Source organism: Aegilops tauschii, chromosome 4 (assembly GCF_002575655.3).
Source record: "Aegilops tauschii subsp. strangulata cultivar AL8/78 chromosome 4, Aet v6.0, whole genome shotgun sequence".
NCBI lineage: Eukaryota > Viridiplantae > Streptophyta > Magnoliopsida > Poales > Poaceae > Aegilops > Aegilops tauschii.
Window position 1 is genome coordinate 494,486,046 of NC_053038.3, and position 21,995 is coordinate 494,508,040.

At 46.4% G+C, this 21,995-nt stretch overlaps 1 protein-coding gene and 1 pseudogene across 1 annotated transcript; both read right to left on the reverse strand.

The window, feature by feature from the left end:
- Positions 1 to 3,611: 3,611 nt before the first annotated feature.
- On the reverse strand, positions 3,612 to 11,630 carry LOC109750381 (uncharacterized). The gene is made up of 2 exons (XM_020309346.4): positions 4,742 to 11,630; positions 3,612 to 4,543 (listed from the first exon to the last, which is right to left on the reverse strand). Exons 1-2 carry the CDS (start codon positions 5,193 to 5,195, stop codon positions 3,822 to 3,824), a joined length of 1,176 nt encoding a protein of 391 aa, XP_020164935.1. The 5' UTR covers positions 5,196 to 11,630; the 3' UTR covers positions 3,612 to 3,821.
- LOC109750382 (uncharacterized) lies at positions 6,169 to 6,985 on the reverse strand (annotated as a pseudogene).
- Positions 11,631 to 21,995: the final 10,365 nt, after the last annotated feature.

Below are 21,995 nucleotides of genomic sequence, written 5' to 3' on the forward strand. Positions count from 1 at the left end.
AAAAAAGAGAAAACGCGTTTTTTCCCGTTTCCGAGTAGGCACGGCCGTGACTCTCGCGAAAGCACAACCATGCCTCTCGCGCAAGCAAAATCGTGACTCTTGCGAAAAAAAAAGAACACAACCGTGCTTCTCGCGGAAGCAAAACCGTGACTCTCGCGAAAGAAAAAAAAACAAAAAACACGTTTTTTTTTCGTTTCCGAGAGGCACGGCCGTGACTCTCGTGAAAGCACACCCGTGCCTCTCGCGGAAGGAAAACCGTGACACTCGCGAAAGAAAAAAACAGAAGACGCGTTTTTTTCCTTTTTGAGAGGCACGGCCGTGACTCTTGCGAAAGCAAAACCGTGCCTCTTGCGGAAGCAAAATCGTGACTCTCGCGAAAGGAAAAAAAAAGAAAACGCGTTTTTTCGCGCAAAAATTTTTTTTTCTCGGAATTTTTTTATTGAAAAGCTAAGGAAGACCGGTGGAAAACCAAAACATCGAACAAAACCAAAAAAACGTTAAAAAAGCCGAAAACGCGTGTGAAAAAATAAAAACACAAAATCCGGAGGGAGCGCCCGGAGCGTGACACGTGGCGAATGACTGAGAGCGCGCTAAGTTGCGCTGATCATTGCGAGGCTCCCGAAGGAGTGGTCGTTAACTAGTTGCTCACCCGCAAACCCAGGTTTTGTTTTTTTGGAGAACACCTAGCAGCATATTTACTGATTCAGCCCAGTAGCGTTTATGGGCCTCGAGAGAGATTGCATCTGACTATGATTTCCCCTACGCGCCGGCCCAATTGGTGCAAACATCTATTCCTTTTTCTTTTCTTTTTGTTATTTCTGTTCTGTTTTTCTTCTCCTTTTGGGAAATATGTGAATAATTTTTTATAAACTAGATTAACATACATTTAAGCACACATGAATAACCTTTTCTGAAATGTATGAAGTATTTTTGTATATCTTTTGTACATTGCGAAAAAATATGAGATGGACGTCTTTTGAAATATATGGAATTATGGATATTTATTTTTATGTACATGAATATTTTTTGGTTTATAAATTAAAAATATTTCTTCATTTCTTTTTATAGTCTTATAGTCTTATTGTATTTTGGTTTTTGTTTTCCTAGCGGCATCGGCGAGGTGGCGGCGGTGAAGACACGTTGAAATGAGGTCTATCCGACCTCTCCCTACTTCTATGGTGTTTAATTTGACATTAACGAAGGGCCTGTGAAGGTAGGTTTTGCAAGATCTATTGGTTCTCTTCAAATCTTGGTTGTTTGCTTGTCCATCATGGGAAGCAGTTGAATGGTGGTGCGGCAACTTCGACGTCTTCAATCGTTTTGTCCTGTGGCAAGATCCTATTTCTACAACGCTTTGGATTGGTGGTGAAGGATTGCATGCATGCGTTGCGTGGGGAGCTGCCCCAACCGATGTTTTAAATGGCTACTGGATCTTGTTTTTCAAGGGGAGTGACTATTGTGGTCTTCTGAGCTTTATATGGTGAGGACATTTGCAGGTGTTCTTATCCCTTATTATCTGTTTAGTGTATTTTTCAAGCTTTGACAGACGACGAGCTAGTGAAGAAAGATGATGGACAGTATGATTTCAATGTAATTTTATTTTTTGTAGGTCGTTTTGTGTCTTGTTGTCCTTGATTGTACTGTCTACTGTTTTTCTTGATAAATATTACATATGAGATGCCCTTTGGGTGTCTCTTTTCAAAAAATATACGACAAAATGTTCCTATACTTAAATATACATGATTATAGTTTGAAATAAAATGTTTATCGCATATACAAAAAATGTTTTAATATACAGAGAAAATATCCATGTGTTTCCAAAAAAAAAATACATACCTTTGGAAAAAAGTGTTCATACATGTCAAATTATAAAGTTACGTGCCAGAATATAAAGTCGTTGTACAGTAACGATATCATGATGAGCACGACTACACGTACGATAACGATATACGAATAAATTGTGCTCAACTTTAAGCTGCTGGTGTGCGCGTGGGGCTCGTGTAGAATTTCAGAAATTGAACTAGTTCACTACTCTCCAGCTACGGCCAAGTTTCATCTATTTGAATAGGATGCGGCCAGGTCGGGCGCCACTCTGCACCGATGCATCGATTCTTTATGAGAGGTTTATGGGAGGATGGATGGGTACGACTTTGAGGCTGGGATGGCTGGAGCCGGAGGTGAAGTATCGTAGGGGGAGAGACAAAGGTGGCGGAACATACACATAGCTACCTCTTGTATGTTTTCCTATTATAATTAAAAAGATGCGCAGGTGTGTTGATTTGCTGGAACTAAGCCAGGATCCAGCATGCATGGCTGCATGCATGTTACGGTGCATTCAGCATTGACCATTCGTCCTAGGGTACTTAATATAGAGGTCTGACCCGCCCCGCGCGCGAGAAAGATGCGTTGACCTACATCAAACCCTACGTTAAAGTCGGTGTCGTCTCACGCAACATAACGTGACTAAGCCTTCCAGCTGCAATACGCATGCATGCACGTGGATTTCATCGAGGAACAAACGTACATACGTAGCTAATTAGCTGTGCTTCCGGGCTGTCGAGATGGGGACTGGGATCGGCCGTTCGATCTTCTTCATCATCTTAAACACCATATATATAGATCGGTCTCTCCGTCACCATAGTATTTTACTAATCTTTTGAATCAATCTTTTGCATTCATGAAGTCTTCTTACACCCGTCTGTCACAAGCACACGATTCAGGAAGAAGGCCCGCCTGTGGGCGCGCGTTGGCGCGAAAGGAGTACCAACTATACTTCCAGAGACTTAGGCCCTGCTGATCAGGGGTGACGCAGCCCCTTGTTTGATCCTTTGCAACATATACCTGTGCTAGTTTCGCTCTTCCTATCAATGAAAAGATACGCAAAGCTTTTGCTTATTCGTGAAAAAAACAAATACCCGAACTTGATCTCTACTGCTAGTCGGCTACAGTATATATTAACTACAACTAGTACTTGTAATCCATGGTACTTACGGAGTTAATTACGCTCAGACAGTTTTAGCATTCTAGACTCAGTGGGCAGTGGCCCGTTACTATACATGTCATTTTCGACAGTTCTCAAGTCTGAACAACGTGATCTTGAGCTATCATTTGTTCTAACTTGATCGATCTGATACTTAGTTAATTCATCCATCTTGATGCCCCCATTGATACCTAATCAGCAATGATGCTGAATGGATTTATTGGTCCATTTCATGTGCTTTTTGTCGAGTCAATTTCTGACTTGTTCACCATGAAGTGATCTAGCTCCTGAGATATATGGTTTTCTTTATTCATATCTTTTTTTGGTCTTCTAGGCTGCAAAACTATAATGCTTGTGTCCCGAACCAAAGACTATATATCACCCGAGAATACGTTGAGGAACTGTGGGAACTTCCAATACGGGCAGCTGCTCCGGATGAAGCAATTGTCGCAGCTTCTAATCCACCAGAACAACAAATAGGTATCCACTCCGCCTCTTTTAGACAAGAAGTCTACTATAGTGAAAATTCATGGTCAAGGGTAAGTTTAGAAGACTGGGTCAGTATAAAAGAGACGTGTATTGTGATACGGAGGAAGTGCTAGATTAGAGTAGGAGGACAAACGAAAAACTAAAGATTAATTTGCACATGGCATCACATTAACATAAAACCTAGATAACACCGTAGCACCATTACAGTCTATTACGTCATTCCATTGTTTTTCCAGAAGGCCAGCAGCTTTGGAAACAAAATGATGATAAACATTACAATTTTCACATATTATTTCTAGGCCAATCATTATGCTGATTACATTAACCTATCGATATAGTCTTGAGGAACAGTTTAGTTGGCCCTGGCAGTGACCATGGAGATGTCGGCTTTACGACCGAACCTAGCGACCTTGCAGTCGGTGGCGAAGATGTCGGATGAGACAAAGCTTGCTACACCCCCCATCACTGGCATGCTAGAACTCACGTTGAACTTGTTTACATAGTCGGGGCGGTAGGTTTGGCCGAGAACACCGTGAACATCACCTGTCAGGTCGTAGAACTTGAACCCAATATCCAGATGCGCGAGACTATCATCCTCTGTCACACCGTAGTTGTGAACACGTGAGTCTTCCTTCGTGATGGGCACCGCTTTAGTCATGATGTCGAACACACCCTTAAGCTCAACCCTCACGTTGTTGGTCATGGAGATCCTCGTGACGGTCAGGCCATGCACGTCGGTGGACTGCCACTGTGCACCGATGTCACCAGCGACGTCAATGGGTGCTCCATCGAAGGCCAACTCGAGGCGATCAACGTCATTGTTCCACTTGGCGGTCTTCTTGGCACCCACGTAGAGGCGGTGGTCGGCGAAGCGGACACCTACGGCCTGGATCCATGTGAAGTCGCGGCTCATGGACGGGTCGTGTTTGCCGATGAAGTGAGCGTTGATATGGAGGTTGGCATCAGAGACGACGCAGAAATCCTTGTCCTTCTTGCCGTGGAAGTAGAAGTTATTGCCGTCAGCGCCGGTGAAGCAGGGGTCGCCGCAGATAAACCCAGGGTAGAAGTCACACACTTCAAGAAGGTTTTGTCGTTAGTATCATCATCAAAAAGAACGTCACTACCTGTCTAGAGCATTACCATTGCAATAATTAAAACGTCGTGCATCTTCAGATGGATGTTGAGGTCTAAGACCGAATTGTCCTCGATCTACCACATTTAAAGAAAAGGGCATGCATAGCTTGAGAGTAGGGAAAGATTGGGATGTCTTACAGCAGTATGTCTTGCAGGAGGAGCAGACGACAAGGCACTCCTCGGGACAGCGCTTGGGGCAGGTGGCCACGCAGGGGGTGAAGTCGCAGGTGAGAGTCTGCGCCCTCTTGCCGAACCGTCCAGGGTGGATCACGCGGGAGTTCGGCGGCAGCGGGCGGCGCGGCTGCGCGGCCGCAGAGGACACGGCGGCGCACAGCACCACCAGCACGGTGGCGACTGCTCCCATGCACGACGCTGGCCTGGCCATAGCTACGTACCTGGGGCCTGCGTGTGCTAGCTTAATTGGCTTATCTCTGTTCGCTAGTATGCATGTGGGGAGCTCGTTGTGAGTTTGATAAGATGGATGCCTGCGTTGCACACGGGAATTTATAGGATGCGCGGGAGGAGGTGACTGATCGAAGCTGCGAAAGATGGTCATTGACTTATTGCTGCGTGCAACCCATGATGCATCCATGTAATTGACAACGTATGCACGTTTGGGAGATTGATCCTGGACGCAAAGCGACTGGCATCGCTTAGCATCGCACCAACCAGACGATCGAACGCCTACGTAAGCAGATTTGTCTACTAATTTCTCTGTTCGAAAGGAAACAATTAGGTTGCGCTTAAGCACACTTAGGTGCGGCCACAGCCAAATGCCTCGCCTAGAGCATAAAAGAAGTCTAGTCGAGGCAAGCGCAAAATTGTTCACTCCTGCAAGAAATCATTCCATATCAAAACGGTCCAATTTGGTCAATATGCCATATTTTTCTTCTCATAAAAGATGCCATATTCCAACAATAGCGGGTAGGTTACCTTGAAAAAAGTTAATGGAGGCCGGCTCCAGGTAGCCCGGTATTAAAATGATGTATTTGTATATCCCAAGAAATTTTAAAAAAGGTGAATACACATGCACATGTATACTGCGTATGTGTGAAATTCTATAGCAATATTCTTTCACACGTGGCGTACGAAAAAAGACAAATTGGTATTTGCGCCGATTTTTTTTTGTTGGGCTGGATTTTTGTTTTTTCTGTGTAGCTTACAAATCATAATATTTTCAAACAAATTTTACAAATCCGTCCTGAACAATTACAAGTTTTAGCAAAAAAATCCATTTTTTTAACTTTTGAATGTGGTTTTTAATATATATTTTAAATACCGAGCCATGTGGAGCTTGACGGCCACAAATCCACACTCGTAGTTTACCCCTTTTCATGTCCTACACTGATGTCTATACGCATATAATAATCCATAAAATAAACCAATGATGGTCAAAACGGTACAACCACCTAGGTTGTTCCTAAGCCCTAAGTGTAAATCTAGAAGACCAACTCAATATAAAAACAACATGTATTTGTGATATGTAGGAAGTGCTAGAACTAGAGTAGGAGGACATCATGCTGACATAAGGGAAGCACCATTATGTCAGCATGAAAGTCAATTCCTTTTTTTTTCTAGAAGGCCGGTAAATTTTATTCAAGATAATGTTAAACGTTACATTCTCACATAGTAGTACTGGCCAATCAGTAGGCCGATTACATTAACCGGTTTTGTCTTGAGCAATAGTTTAGTTGGCCCTGGCCGTGATCATGGAGATGTCGCCATTATGGCCGAACCTAGCGACCTTACAGTCGGTGGCAAAAATGTCGGAAGTGACATAGCTTGCTACACCACCCATCACCGGCATGCTTGAACTAACGTTGAGCTTGTTGATGTAGTCGGAGCGGTAGGTCTGGCCTAGAATGCCATGAACATTGTCGGTGAGGCCATAGAACTTGAAACCAATGTCCAAATGCGCAAGGCTGTCATCCTCTGTCACATCGTAGTTGTAGATGCGGGAGTCCTCCTCCGTGATGGGCACTACTTTAGTCATGATGTCGAACACACCCTTAAGCTCGACCCTCACACCGTTGGCCATGGAGGTCCTCGTGATGGTCAGGGCAGGCACGACGGTGGATTGCCATTGTGCGCCAATGTCAGTAGCGATGTCGATCAGTGCTCCATCGAAGGCCAACTCGAGGCGATCGATGTCATTATTCCACTTGGAGGTCTTCTGGGCACCCATGTAGAGGCGGTGGTCCACGAAGCGGATGCCCAAGGCCTGGATCCATGTGAAATCTCGGCTCATTTGCGTTTGCCGATGAAGTGGGCGTTGATATGGAGGTCAGCGTCAGAGACGACACAGAAGTCCTGGTCCTTCTTGCCATGGAAGTAGAAGTTGTTGCCATCGGCGCCAGTGAAGCGGGGGTCACCGCATGACATCCCAGGGTAGAAATCACACACTTTAAGAAGTTTAAGTAATTAGTATTGAGGTTGTTGGCCCAGACCGTGCACGTCGAGTACTTTCCGACCATACGCAAACGACCGACAACGAAGAACTTGCCCACAGTCTTGGTTTCTGCCCCAAGCTGGCTCGATCCGTCCGGATCGATCGAAACTAGCACAGCTAGCTACGTAGCCCGGTGAGTTGCACTCGTACACGAACTCCTACGCCGAACACGCACATAAACAGCAACCGGCTGATTGATCCGGCCGGCCTGCACTACACACACGTACGCACACGAGGAGGCTGGCCAAGTATTGCCAAAGGCTCGTATCGAGCCTTGTGTTTTATTTCAACTCACGGTACAAAGATTACAAGGGATGGTTACATATATATATACTAGTATAGCTAGCCTATACGTAAACCAATCAGGTGACTGAGTCTTAGTCCGAGCCGGCTAGGAGACGGAGACGTGTTTAACTCCAACAATCACCTCCCTAAACACGACGTTGTCACGTCACAGCTCCGACGCCGATCCTTCTTCGCATCTTCAAGAACTTCTCTCGGTCTAAAGTCTTGGTTAGCATATCCGCCAATTGATCATCGGTGCGAACGTAGTTGACCTTCATCCTACCTTCTTTCACGCAATCCTTTGTGTAATGATACATCGTATCAACGCGCTTGCTCCTTTCACGCCGCACTGGATCCTCGGGTAGAAAGGTCTCACTATCAACATTGAGCACAATTTGTTCCGGATCTCGATCTATGAGATCACTGTGTAGCCTCGCTAGCGACACACCGTGACATGCCGCAGTTGCTTTACTCTTCTTGCTCAGCTCAAGACGAGGTTCCATTGGAGCGTCAATTGGATTGCAATATTTCATGCCACGACTTTCAAGTACCTTCCTTGCGTATGCCTCCCGGCATAGTGTGGTCTCCACCGTCTTTTGATGTACCTCTATCCCGGAGTAGTAGCTCAAAAGACCAAGATCATCCATCTGTAGCTTGAACTTTGCAATCAACTCTTCATCTGCTCCCGTTATCAACAGGTCGTCGACGTAGATGCCAACTAGTAGACGATCCCTTCCTTCACCTCTCTTGTACATCGCATGTTCTAGTGGGGCTTTCTCAAATCCAAGAGAAATCATCGTTTGATCAAGTTTGATGTTCCATGCCCGAGAGCCTTGCCGTAGCCCATACAAGACTTTGTGTAGCTTCAGTACCCTGTGTTCCTCTCCCTCTTTGATGAAACCCGGTGGTTGATTCACATACACATCTTTTATCTCGCCCTTCAAGAACACGGAGTTTACATCCATGTGATGTACTTTCCATGATTCCTGAGCCGCGAGCGCGATGAGTAATCTCACCGACTCCATCTTTGCAATGGGAACGAACACTTCTTCGAGGTCCACACTTTCCTCTTGCACGTACTCTTTGGTTAGTAGCCTCGCTTTGTGCTTCATGCACCCTTCAACATCTTTCTTGACCTTGAATTCCCGCTTGAGCTCCATATCCTTTTCATTGTTGGGAAGATCCACAAGCTCCCATGAATTATTGTCATGATCGACCCCAACTCTTCTATCATAGCATGACGCCAACACTCCTTCGTATTTGCGTCCACAAATTCCGCCGGTTCCTCGGCGCTTGCTAGACACCGTCGCCCACTCCCGTTCACCATTACCGGGTTAATCATCCGAAGAAATTTCTCCGGATATGGGTGTAACTCCGGTTGTAGATGTTCCAGTGTAGGTGGTGTCCTTTCCTCCACATGCGCTGTCGACGTCCCTCCTAGACTGGTCGGCAGCACCGCAGTTGTAGCTGAGCTCACGTCCACACACAGGCCACCAGACCAAACCCCACGCAGGCCACCAGGCAATGTGCCTTGCCCATTACCACCCGCGGATTGGCCTGTCTCGTGGTCCGGCTCCTCTTCTGATGCGTCACATGTGCCTATATCTTTTGCTTTGCATGCTGAGACGTTGCTGCTGCTGCCTTGTGCACTACTTGGTAGGCTTCTAGTATGAGAGCACTCCTGCTTGCTTGCTAGTAGGCTCCTGCTACAGCAGTCAGCGCATTGCATGCTGCTCCTTGGCTCGCATGACGCAGCAGACTGGACCGCCGGTCGCACGTAGGTTCTCCGACGAAAGCCTGGACCATCCACAATGACAGCGGGACCTTTTTGCCCCACTTTGCCATCCTCTGATGTGACGCCTGTGCTTTTTATGGCGCTGTTTGCCGTCGTGTACATGCCTGGTGCGCCTCCAGCACCAGGGCACTCCTTGCTTGCATGTGCAGCTGGCACTACATCTCCGGGACGATCGCACGCAGCGCCCGCTGCACCCGCGCGGGGTACACAGCTTGCTAGCGCATTTGTTCTACATCGCGACACGACGCCGGTGCTTCTCTTCTGGTGGACTTCCGACATCACGGACGTCTTTGTTCTTTCAGGATGCAGCACACAACAAGGCTGCTTCTCCATGGCCGAGCGCACGCGGCAATCGTTGCTTCCGCTCCAGCAAAGTTGGCACTTACATTCATAGCACTGACATAAGTTTCGGAATCACTCCCCGTATCTGTAGCTTCGACACAGGTTTCCGAACCACGATCATGATGGCAAACTTTTTCTTCTGCAAGTTCGACAATTTCTTTAGTCAACGCTTAAGAGTCTGGATCCTCCTCGTCCACCAGTTTACACATCAACATCATGTCACCATCATCTTCTTGCTGGACAATGAGCGCCTTCTGCTTCGGTGCTTCCTCGCAGTCAGCCTTGAAGTGGCCGAGGAGACCACAGTTATAACACCTCACTTTCCTGATGTCAAACTTTCTCCTCGGTGGTGGTGCAGCCTCATCGTGTGAGTCGTCGTCGGAGTCGGCGAAGTTCTTTCTCGCCGAACGCTGCTTCCCCTTCTTCTTGCTGCTGCTCATGGATCTGCCTCTCTTTTCTAGGGCGATCCACTGTGCCTTCGTGAGCATCACAAGTTCGTCGTTCCTTCCGTCCCCAAGACTGTACCGCATACGCTCATCGTGAGCCTTGTACCGTCCGACGAGATCGTCGATGGAGAGAGTCGCGAGATCGACGCACTGCTCGATCCCCGTGACAATTTGCAGGTACCAGGGAGGGGCCGCACGCAAGAACCGCCGGACAACCGAGGCCTCCGTGAGGTTCTCTCCAAGCGCGCGAATCCGATTGACAAGAGTAGCCACCCGTGAAGCGAACGCATCCACGGACTCATTGTCGCCCATTACCAAAGTCTTATAGTTCCTTAGGAGAGTTTGGAGATTGGCTTGCTTGACGCGAGTATGTCCCTCGAACATGAGTTTCAGCGTATCCCACACCTCCTTCGCCGTTGCTTTGGCGATCAGGTGCTGGAGGACATCCATCAGCATCACCGAGTAAATCGCCGACGCCGCCTGCCGATCCTTCCGGTGCTCGGCTCCCTCCTTCTTGAACGCGTTGCCTCCGGGATCCACCGCGTCCCATAGCTCGTTGGCGCGGAGACCACACTCCATGAGGGCCTTCCAGACCCCGAAGTTCTCGCGATCAAACCGTGGATACGACGAACTCGCCGGAGCAGCAATTACTTTAGCCGCACCGGAGTACTCCGCCAGCTGCTTGGTCTTCTCGTCGTTCGCCATGATCCTCCGTTACTAGAAGACCAACCTTACTCTGATACCAATTGTTGGCCCAGACCGTGCACGTCGAGTACTTTCCGACGACACGCAAACGACCGACGACGAAGAACTTGCCCACAGTCTTGGTTTCTGCCCCAAGCTGGCTCGATCCGTCCGGATCGATCGAAACTAGCACAGCTAGCTACGTAGCCCGGTGAGTTGCACTCGTACACGAACTCCTACGCCGAACACGCACGTAAACAACAACCGGCTGATTGATCCGGCCGGCCTGCACTACACACACGTACGCACACGAGGAGGCTGGCCAAGTATTGCCAAAGGCTCGTATCGAGCCTTGTGTTTTATTTCAACTCACGGTACAAAGATTACAAGGGGTGGTTACATATATATACTAGTATAGCTAGCCTATACGTAAACCAATCAGGTGACTGAGTCTTAGTCCGAGCCGGCTAGGAGACGGAGACGTGTTTAACTCCAACAGAGGTAGCTGATCTAAAGCATTACCGCTGTATTCATTAAACTTTGTGCATCTTCAGAAATATAGGGAGGTCCAAGATCAAATTGTCTTCGATCTCGTGTCACTTAAAAGTTAAAAAAGAAGGGCATGCATGGCTTGAGACTGGGGGGAGGTTGGAGATGTATATATATGCTTACAGCAGTATGTCTTGCAGCTGGGGCAGAGGACGAGGCACTCGTTGGGGCAGCGCTTATCGCAGGTGGCCACGCAGGGGTTCCTCTTGTCCTTGGTGTTGTCGCAGGTGAGAGTCTGCGTCCTCTTGCCGAACCGTCCAGGGTGGATTACCCGGGTGTTCGGCGGCAGCGGGCGGCGCGGCTGCGCGGCCGCAGAGGACACGGCGGCGCACAGCACCACCAGTACGACGGCGACCGCTCCCAAGCACGCTGGCCTGGCCATTGCTATGTACCTGAGACCTGCGTACCTAGTTTAATTCGCTGATCTGTGTGTTCAGTATGTGTGGCGAGTATGTATGTGGGCAGCTCGCTGTGAGTTTGGTAAGATGTATGGCTGTGTTGCATGGGAATTTATAGGATGCGCGGGAATAGGTGACTGATCGAATATCCGAAGGGCGGTACTGGGCGCCGGTGCGCCGGCTGAAAGTTTCGGCCGGTCGCATCGCAAGCGTCCGATCTGCGCTTGCGCAGCCGTCAGATCTGTCCTCTGTCCTTCCCTTCGCCAACCCGCTCGCACCGACGGCCCCGCCTCATCTCCTCGTGTTCCCATTGTAACGCCGTCGCGTGCACCGCCGCGCTGCCGCTTGCCGCCTCTCGCCGCATGCCGCTGGGATTGCAGGGCTACCTAGGAAGATTCAAGATTTTGTCGTTTGGAGCTCTTTATCGTCTGGTTCCAACAACTCGTGTCGTGGTTGCAGCACCTCCCACCGCCACCGTCTCTACTCGCCGCCGACATCGGCTTCCACCATCGTATTTCAGCACAAAAAGCTCAACGAACAGGAAAGGGGATTTCCCTAGTGGTAGCAAAAACCAAAAACTGTTCCAGCAAAATAGTATCACGGTTCCAGCAAAAAATGCACTGCCGCCGATGCCCGCAAACTAAAAATCTCACCGGTTCCAGCTCTGCTTTGGCTGGTTGTAGCAAAAAAACTTGTTGGTTCCAGCTCTATTGTCTATCACCGCCCCAGCACCATTTCTAGCCTATGCAGCAAAATCAAATACTAGTTCCAGCAAAAATCAGAAGTGCTCCCAGCCAAAAATTTGATGTACCAAAAGATCATGTGTATGCAGCAAAATCAAATATTGATTCCCAGCAAAAATCATAAGTGCTTCCAGCCAAAATTTTGATGTAGCAAAAAATCCTGCCTATGCAGCAAAATCAAAGGTTGGTTCCAGCACAAATCAAAAGTGCTTCCGGCCAAAAAATTTGATGTAGCAAAAAATCATGCCTATGCAGCAAAATCAAAGGTTAGTTCCAGCAAAAATCAAAAGTGTTTCCAGCCAAAAATTTGACGTAGCAAAATACCATGGGCGGCGGCACCACTGTCCCTCAATTTACAGCAAAATCATGGCGGACAGCGCCGCCGTGGACCACCATCAGCCTCGCCGGTTGGCCTGTTGCATCTCGCTGGCCGCCATCTCTACCATCCCCACGGTCGACGTCCGCCCCCGACTCCCGTAGCAGTACCCCGTACCCCGTGCCCCGTTTTGGTGATCAGCGGAGGAACGGGATTACACGGGTAGAGGAGGATGTGTTGGTGGAGATGGGGGCAAATGAGTGGTGGAGCTCACTGGGGAAGAAGATAAGGCATGGAGGCAGGCGGTGCGTAGGCCCAGTGTGGAAAAGGTCAAAAGAAAAAGGTGCGGCTATGCGAGCGAGCGGCGTGACCGGCCGAAGTTTCGGCCGGCGCGCCGATTACAAGCGTTTTCCATATCCGAAAGGTGGTCATTGACTCATTGTTGCGCGCAACCGCATGTGATTGACAACATATGTACGTCTGGGAGATCGACCCTGGACGTAAAGCGACTGCCGACTGGCATTGCTTAACATCTTACAAATTAACTAAGTCCTTGAAGATCGAACGCCTAGGGAAGTAGATACGTCCACAAATTTAATACTACATGTTTTAACCAAGATGCCCAGTGCTTCCTTTCTCTTACCGTGCATCCGTGCTAGCTATACATAGAACCTGGATTAAAAGACGACGAATATTTTTATTTTGGCAACCTAGATTAAAATATCTGAGCAGTTTTCTTTTTGCAGCAAAGCTGATCGGTTTTAATAGTAGCGAAACTAGATGTTTTTGCGAACCAACCTATGGTTGGATGGTTAGGACAAGGCTTCCCGCGCTGTTCGTTCAGTGGGAGGAGGCGGTACTAATAGGGGTATGATGTGCGTGTGTGGTTAATAGAGGTGGATGTATGCTCGCATATATGAGCAACTTCGATTGTACTGTCTTCAAAAAAAGTAGATGCTTTTACCATGTCGGAAAATGTCATTTCAAAACTCAGTGCACAGCTTTACTAGTGGATATCAAAAAAATGTGCACCTAAATAAAAAAAATGTTTGTGTATTATAACCAACATTCATGTAATATTAAAAGCTTTTCCAGCCTTTACACAAGATGCTTTGTTTCATTCCAGTAAGTATTACTGAATTATAAAATGTTCATGTTTTTGTCAAAAATATTGATACATTTTAAAACAAGGAAAATGTGAAAGAACAACTTCGTGTGCCTACAAGTTGGACTTTTCTAAAGCCTATGACCATGTGGACTGAGATTTTTCGGATTACACGCTTTCTGCTCTCATCAACAAGTCAGTGGCGGATGATGGTTTGGGAGGTGTCAAGACTTATTGTGGGCATATGTTATTTCTCACCTCTTGTTTGCGATGATTCCATGCTATTTTTTTTCATGTAGCCAACATGCAAGATAGGTCAAAGGTTTGTTAAACACGTATGCGTCATCGACATGTCAACTTATTAACCCTGAGAAATATTCCATCCGATAATTGCCTGGAGGCTGTTGTGGAGGAAGTGAAGAGGGTTTTGGAAATTTTGCAACAAGTTTTTGACCCAAATGTCTGGAGTTGCGAGTGCCAGAAGGCATAATGCATAACGGTAGGTTTGAGACCCTATAAGAGAGATTGCGGATGAGTGGATTGGAGCCAGCATCATCGGGGGGCAAATAACCTCCTATTAAATCATGTCCCAAGCCATCCCCACCTATTTTATGAGTGGTCCGTTTGTTGGCATTGCTATGAGACGATTTAACACATTTGATGCGGCATTATTGATGGGGGTGGAGAAGGGGAAAAGAAAAATGGCATGGCTCAATTGGGATAAAGTGATGCTACCAAAGTCGAAGGGTGGCATGGCCTTAAGAGATATGAGAGCCTTTAACCATGATTTATTGGCCAAGCAAGCTTGGTAGCTAATTGATGCGCTAGAAAGATGTGCAAGATTGTTATGTGCTAAAGTACTATCTGAATCTATTCGACACGATTTTATCAGAAAATGCATCGGCTGTTTGGAGGGGTATTGAGCATGGTTTGGACCATAGAACAATGGCTAGTTTGGACAGTGGGGGCGGATCTCAGAGAACAGGCAAGATCCATGGATTTTCGCCCTATAACACCCAAGCGTAAATGTCGGTTTAACTGAGTGTCGAACTTTTTGGACGAAGACGGTGCTTCGAACATGCAACAGTTATATGATCACTTTGTCGAGGGATGTTCAGGAAATTGGCAAGATCCATACCACTCCGCACAACCGGCAACATTATTTTGCATGGTTCCCTGAAAAGAATGGAAGTTTAGCGGTGAAGAATGCCTACCTGCTAGCTACATACAATCATGATGATGAGTTGCAGATGGGGTGTCCAGTAACAACCCCGAGCGTAAATGTAGGTTTAACCGGGTCTCCGGCTCTTTGGATGAACATGGTGCTTGGAACATGCAACGGTTACATGATATCTTTTGGTCGAGGGATGTTCTGGAGATTTTCAAGATCCGTATCTCTCCGCGCAACTGGCAGGATCAATTTTTTTTTGCTTGGTTCCCTAAAAAGAATGGACGTTTCTCGGTGAAGAGTGCCTACCGGCTAGCTACATACAACCATAATGATGAGTTGCAGGTGGGGCATCCAGTAACAAACCCTGATGGAGCCCGGCCTATGTCGCACTGCATTTGGAATGCCTCGGTCCCGCAGAAGCAGAAGAAGGTTATGATGTGGGAGGTTGTAGAGGCTGGGTGCCCTTTACGTATCAATGTAAGTTGTATAGGCATCTGTCAACGCATGACACTTGTTCTTTCTGCGGTATTAAAGTTAAAAGTACCTTTCACCCTGATTTCCCGTGATCATGCTACAAAACTGTGGGAGTTGATCAGGGTTATTTGGCCGCACCCTGATAGAAGTGTGCTAATAGATACGGGCAAGGATTTGCTGAATATGTTTGCGGGGTGTATTGATGCGGAACAATATAGATTTATCATACTTACCTGCGCATTTGACAGCGCTCGGACTTGCTACATGAAATTGCTTATACATGCAAGGTATTATAGTATGGATGAAATTCTGAAGGGTAAGATGCCAATGTTGGATGACTACCGAGGCCGATGGTGAGCTCACCGACCCCTGCGTGCCCTTGGCCGACGACATCGGGTCGCCCTTTTGGTTGATGTATCCTTCCTTGATTAGGATGTGACGGCTGCAAACGACATTATTCTTCCACGGCATGACGAGAGTGTGATCTTTGCAGCCTATCGGTTCTTATTGAATTGTAATGATGCGCTTGTGGCAGATATCCATACATTGGTGCAGGGTATGGCGTTGGCCTCTCAATACTCACAAGGCCACACTATTGTTCAATCGGGCTCTTATATCTGAGGCATTGGCAAGCTGGCTCGATCAGCATACGGGCACCTAGTCGCTGAGATTAAATCGTTCATGGAAGACCGTGATTTTATTCTAAATTTTTTTAGATGTGAACAAAACAGAATAGCACATCGACTGGCATTATACAGTCGTACTAACTGTAACACTGTTGTTGTGTAGCTACATAAATGATCCCATGTATTGAGTAGCTTTTACCTCTTAACTATAACCCTATTATACTGGAATAAAACTCTTACTTCACCCGGAAAAAATGGTTCGTGTGGGATGCATGGGTACTTATGGGAGACTCATGGGATAGATAGGTGCGACTCCGAGGCCTGGATGGCTGGAGCCGGAAGTGAAGTGGAGAATAAGTGGCGTAGGGGTAGACAAAGGTGACCGAACATACTTCGCTCAAAAAAGGAAAAAAAGGTGACCGAACTTAGCTACTGGTTTTGGCACATGGGAGTGTGCCCTCCTGGTTTTCAAAATGTCTTTTAAACATAGTTTGAAATGTCAAAAATTTCCAAACAAAAATTTGGCGTGTACATCTCGATATTGTACATGCTCACAAAGTCGATTCGCGAAAAACCGACAACTTGTGTGTCGCGTGTGAAAAAGACAAAATCCGGTGTTAAAAAATGCTTTTCACAAGACATGCTTTTGTTTTTTTACACAAGTCACAAAAAATATCGGTTTTCTTCAAAAACTTGACATGCGCACATATAATGTCGACATGTATGCGTCAAATTTTTATTTGGAATTTTTTCGCACTTTGAAATATATTTTTCGCGTGCAGGAGTGCGCACTTCCGAGGGCATCAAGGGATTTCCGGAGCTATGTATGCTTTCTTAGAAAAACTTGCATAGGTACGCTAGTTTGGCCGGTGCATTCAGCTCTACGTACGCATCATTGTCCTGGTTACTTGCTATAGAGATCTGACCCTGCGCTCACGCAAGAGAGACGCGTTGACCTACGACAATCTTACATAAAGCCGGCATCGTCGCACACAATATAGTAGCTGAGTTTTGTAGCAAAAAATACACGCATGAACATGGTCCCCCCCCCCCCCCCCCCCCCCCCCCCCCCCGCGCCCACACACACACATATATGAATAATAATCTTAAGAAATACTAGAAAAAATTGAAATGAAAATTTGGGATATCAAAGTAGATCTACCATTGCACTCACGTATAAAGTTTCGTGAAGAGATGACACCACGGGGTATTTCATAGTACCAAAAATACAATTGACCTTACTATTCCTTCAAACAATGTTTTTGAATATGACTTTGATTTTGTTACTTTTACACAGAGTACCAAATATGTCATTTCTTTATGAAACTTAATATGCAAGTATACCAATCAATCATGTGTATGTTTACAAAAATCAGTTGGACCAAACGTGAAGGCTTCCTTTTGTTTCCTCCCCTAACCATAGGGCAAACTCTTCTCTCCAGGCTTCACCGGTGAGCTCGTGCATTCGCCTCCGCTCTACCTGCCGCTCTGGCGGTGGCGGGGAGGGGAATCCCGGTGGCATTGCTCCGGGTAGTAATTTAGGTTAGTGTTTTTTAGTCCTCATAGGCGCGGCGCTCACAGGGATGTTTTTTTCTCGAAAAGGAGGTTATCCCCCAGCCTCTGCATCTGAATGATGCATGCGGCCATCTTATTATAAGCAAACAGTTCAACAAAGTCTCCAAGTCTTAAAAAACAAAAGGGCTCACAAAGAGCTAAAAACATGAAAACGGGGTAGCCACAACCGGCGGAATAAAGATAGATAGGAAACTAAACACCTATCCCATTACATGACCGCCATCCAAACCGGTTGAAGATAGCCCGTGCTACCGTCTCCCAACGGATAGACCCAGTAACCATACGCTCCCTGGCATCCGTTGGAATGAGTAGCGACCACATACGGATCAGTGTAGTGGCCCGAAATATAACCTGCAAGAAATGAATATGTATTATTATGTTAAAAACCAAATCGTTCCTGCAGTTTCATATAGCCCATAATAAAGCACATACTCCTACACGGATAAGTTTCGCTGTTTCTGACTCAACTCCATCTAGCCATGTCCCAAATAACGTGTGGATGGTATTCGGAGGAGAAATGTTAAACGCTATGTGAATAGACCGCCATAAAATTTTGGCCATTGGGCAATCAAGAAGGAGGTGTTTGATAGGTTCATCATGATCGCAGAAGCTACATCTTCGAGATCCTGTCCAGTTACTTTTTGTCAAATTGTCCTTAGTTAGAATGACTTGTTTGTGGATAAACCAAACACTTTAATTTTTAAGGGCACTTTGACGTTCCAAATATGCATAGATCGAGGGATAGAGCCAGAGTTGATAATATCCAAATACATGAATTTTACCGAAAACACTCCATTCTTTGTTAGTTTCCAGTGTAACTGGTCTGGCTGTTGAGAAAGGTGAACATCCACCAATCTTCTCACAAGATGGAGCCAAGCTTCCCAACGGTTTCCCGTTAAAGTCCTCCTGAATTGAATATTGAGAGGGTTGGACTGTAATACTGTTGCAACGTAAGCATCTGTAAGCTGAACAATATTATAGAGAGAAGGATATTGGATAGCTAGAAGCGTCTTCCCTAACCACATATCCTCCCAGAATCTCGTGGAAGTACCATTACCAACAATAAATTTTGTTCTTTGGAAGAAGGCTGATACCACTCTCATCAGTCCTTTCCAAAAGGGCGAACCGGTTGGTCTAACCATCACCTGAGATAAGGTTCTAGAATGAAGGTACTTATTACGCAGAATCTGGGCCCATGTGGCATCGGTCTCTACAGATAGCTTGTACAGCCACTTGCTTAGAAGACATCTGTTCTTCACCTCTAAATTTTCAATGCCAAGACCACCTTGGTCTTTTGGCCTACAAATAATATCCCATTTAGCAAGTCTGTATTTTTGTTTTAACTCATCTCTCTGCCAGAAAAAACGCGATCGATAGAAGTCCAGTCTTTTCCGAACCCCAACTGGTACCTCGAAGAAGGACAAGAGAAACATTGGCATACTTGTGAGCACCGAATTAATGAGAATTAGTCGGCCTCCATATGACATAAGTTTGCCCTTCCAGCAGCTTAGTTTCTTTTCAAATCGATCCTCAATGCACTTCCATTCTTAGTTGGAAAGCTTGCGATGGTGAATCGGTATGCCCAAATATGTAAACGGCAACGACCCTAATTCACATCCAAACAGTTGTCTATAAGCTTCTTGTTCGTCTTTGGCTCTCCCGAGGCAAAACAATTCACTTTTATGGAAGTTAATCTTTAACCCCGATAACTGCTCGAATAGGCATAACACAAGCTTCATGTTTCTTGCTTTTGCCAGATCATGCTCCATGAAGATGATAGTATCATCAGCGTACTGTAGAATGAACACTCCTCCATCCACTAGATGCAGGACGAGTCCACCTACTTGGCCAGTTTTTTAGCTCTTCCTATTAGAATTGTCAACATGTCCACTACTATGTTGAATAAGATAGGTGACATCGGGTCTCCCTGCCTTAGACCCTTGTGTGTCTGAAAATAATGACCTATGTCATCATTCACTTTGATTCTGACACTGCCTTTTTGCGTGAAAGAATCTACCTGCTTTCTTCAGGACTGATCGAATCCTTTCATCCGCAAGGCCTACTGTCGTAATGGCCATTTAACCTTATCGTACGCTTTCTCAAAATCCACCTTAAAAACCACTCCATCTAGTTTTTTCGTGCGGATTTCATGGAGCATTTCATGTAGGACGACAACCCCTTCTAGGATGTTTCGGTCCGGCATGAATGCTGTTTGAGATGGCTGCACCACAGTGTGTGCAATCTGCATTAGCCTATTATTAGTCCCCACCTTGGTGAAGATTTTAAAGCTGACATTAAGAAGACATATCGGTCGGAAATGTTCAATCTGCACCGCCTCTGTTTTCTTAGGGAGTAGATTTATCGTTCCGAAATTTAAGTGAAATAACTGCAAATGCCCAGAAAACAAATCATGGAACTTTGGAAGCAAATCACCTTAATAATATGCCAGCACCTTTTATAAAACTCAACCGAAAATCCATCTGGCCCAGGAGCTTTATTATTCTTCATCTGTGAAATTGCCTCAAACACCTCTTTCTCCGAAAACGGGGCGGTCAAGATTTCATTCTCATCCGTCGCAAGTTGAGGGATATCCTCAACCCCAGACTCGTTTAAGGACACAAAACTATCCTCAGGAGCCCCAAACAGCTGCTTGTAATAATTGGTGATCTATAATTTTAGGTTCTCCTGTCCCACAATCGTCCCTTCATCTTGCTCGAGCTGAAAGATATTCTTTTTCCTATGCTTGCCACTCGCAATCATATGAAAGAATTATGTGTTATCGTCCCCTTGGATGACTTTTTGTACTTTAGCTCTTAGCGCCCACTTCAATTCTTCCTCTCGAAGCAATTCTTTCAGTCTCAGTTCCGCTTCCACTTTAGTTTCCAGCTCTCTGGTATCTAAAATGGAGGACTCGACTTTTAAATCTAAGGTACTAATAAGGTTAAGGAGCCTTTCCTTTTCAACCTTATAAACACCACTCAAATGTGGCACTTCTTCTTCGAGTTTGTCTTTCGGGCTTCGATCCTCCTTGAGTTCGTTCGTCTGGACATAGTAGACGGAGCTCTGGCATAGATTCCTGCCATCTTATTAGGGCAGTGAGGTTAGGGTTTCTCGTCATCTTGCACGATTTGGTGTCAGATGTTTCATCTCCCCGCCCCTCTCTTCTCTGATGCGACGCGTTTGGATCTCGCCAACCTCACTGCATCTACTGTTGGCCGCCGCATCTCCTCACCGGTGCCAAGGTAAAGCTCTCTTCTCTCTTTCCCCTCCCTCCTGTCCCAAGCTCTAGTCCCTCCCTCCCGTCCCCAGCTTCTGGCGACCTGCTCGCCGTCGCTCGCGGCCGCCCAGTCGGTCGTGAGAGCAAGCACGGGACTCTGGCGGCACGTAGACCACGGGCGCACGCGCACCGGCCGGGCACTCGCGGCCGCCCGCCTGATCTGCCTGCTGCCAACCAGATCCACGCATGTGAGCAAGCACGGGACCTGCTCGATGTGCCCTTGCTGGTTGAGCAGCTCTATCTCCTGTTTGATTCGGCCGCTGGCCTTGTAGAGGCCTGATCTGGTTGTGAGATCCTATGGATTAGAGATGTTTGTGTATTTGTTAACTTCATGAATAATTTGTTAACTTCACATATAATTTGTGTATATGTTTCTTTTGATTTGATCAGGAGAAAGAAGAACAAGAGATCAGCTAGCTAGAGGAAGAAGAACAAGAGAGACAAGCTAGTTTGTTTTGTATCTGTGCTATTGGGATTAAGAGATCAGCTAGCTACACTACTAGAAAAAGGCTTACTAGTGGCGCACCAGTTTTGCCCACTAATGGCGCACTACTGGTGCGCCACTAGCACCACGCCACTAGTATTTTGTACTAATGGCGCACCACTGGTGCACCATTAGTATCTGGTATACTAATGGCGCACCAGGCAGTGCGCCATTAGTATAGGCCACGGTGCGCCATTAGTATGCCTCCCAGGGGGCCATATTTACCCATGTGCCTAGCCATACTAATGGCGCACCGCGTGGAGATGCGCCATTAGTATCCTTTGGCATACTAATGGCGCACTGCGGTGTGATGCGCCATTAGTATGTATATTAGGGATAATTTTTTTCTTTTCTGATTTTTGCACAGATTATAAAATATATTATTGGACAGAATATAAGCAGCACCACACAGCAACAACAGATTCATCGAATACAATAGAAGATTAGTCTCGGAATACAATTCATCATATTAGTCTCCGAATTCAAAAGACCGAACAAAGATAGAACATTACAAGTCTCGAGACCGCGAGTAGCGAGTTTGTCGAAAGTAATACTAATCCTAACAAGTCCTACTAATCATCATCATACAACTTCTACTCGTTATTAATAACAAGTCATACGATCATCATCCTGATAGTCATCCAACCAACCCTACTTAATTGTTCTTAGCACA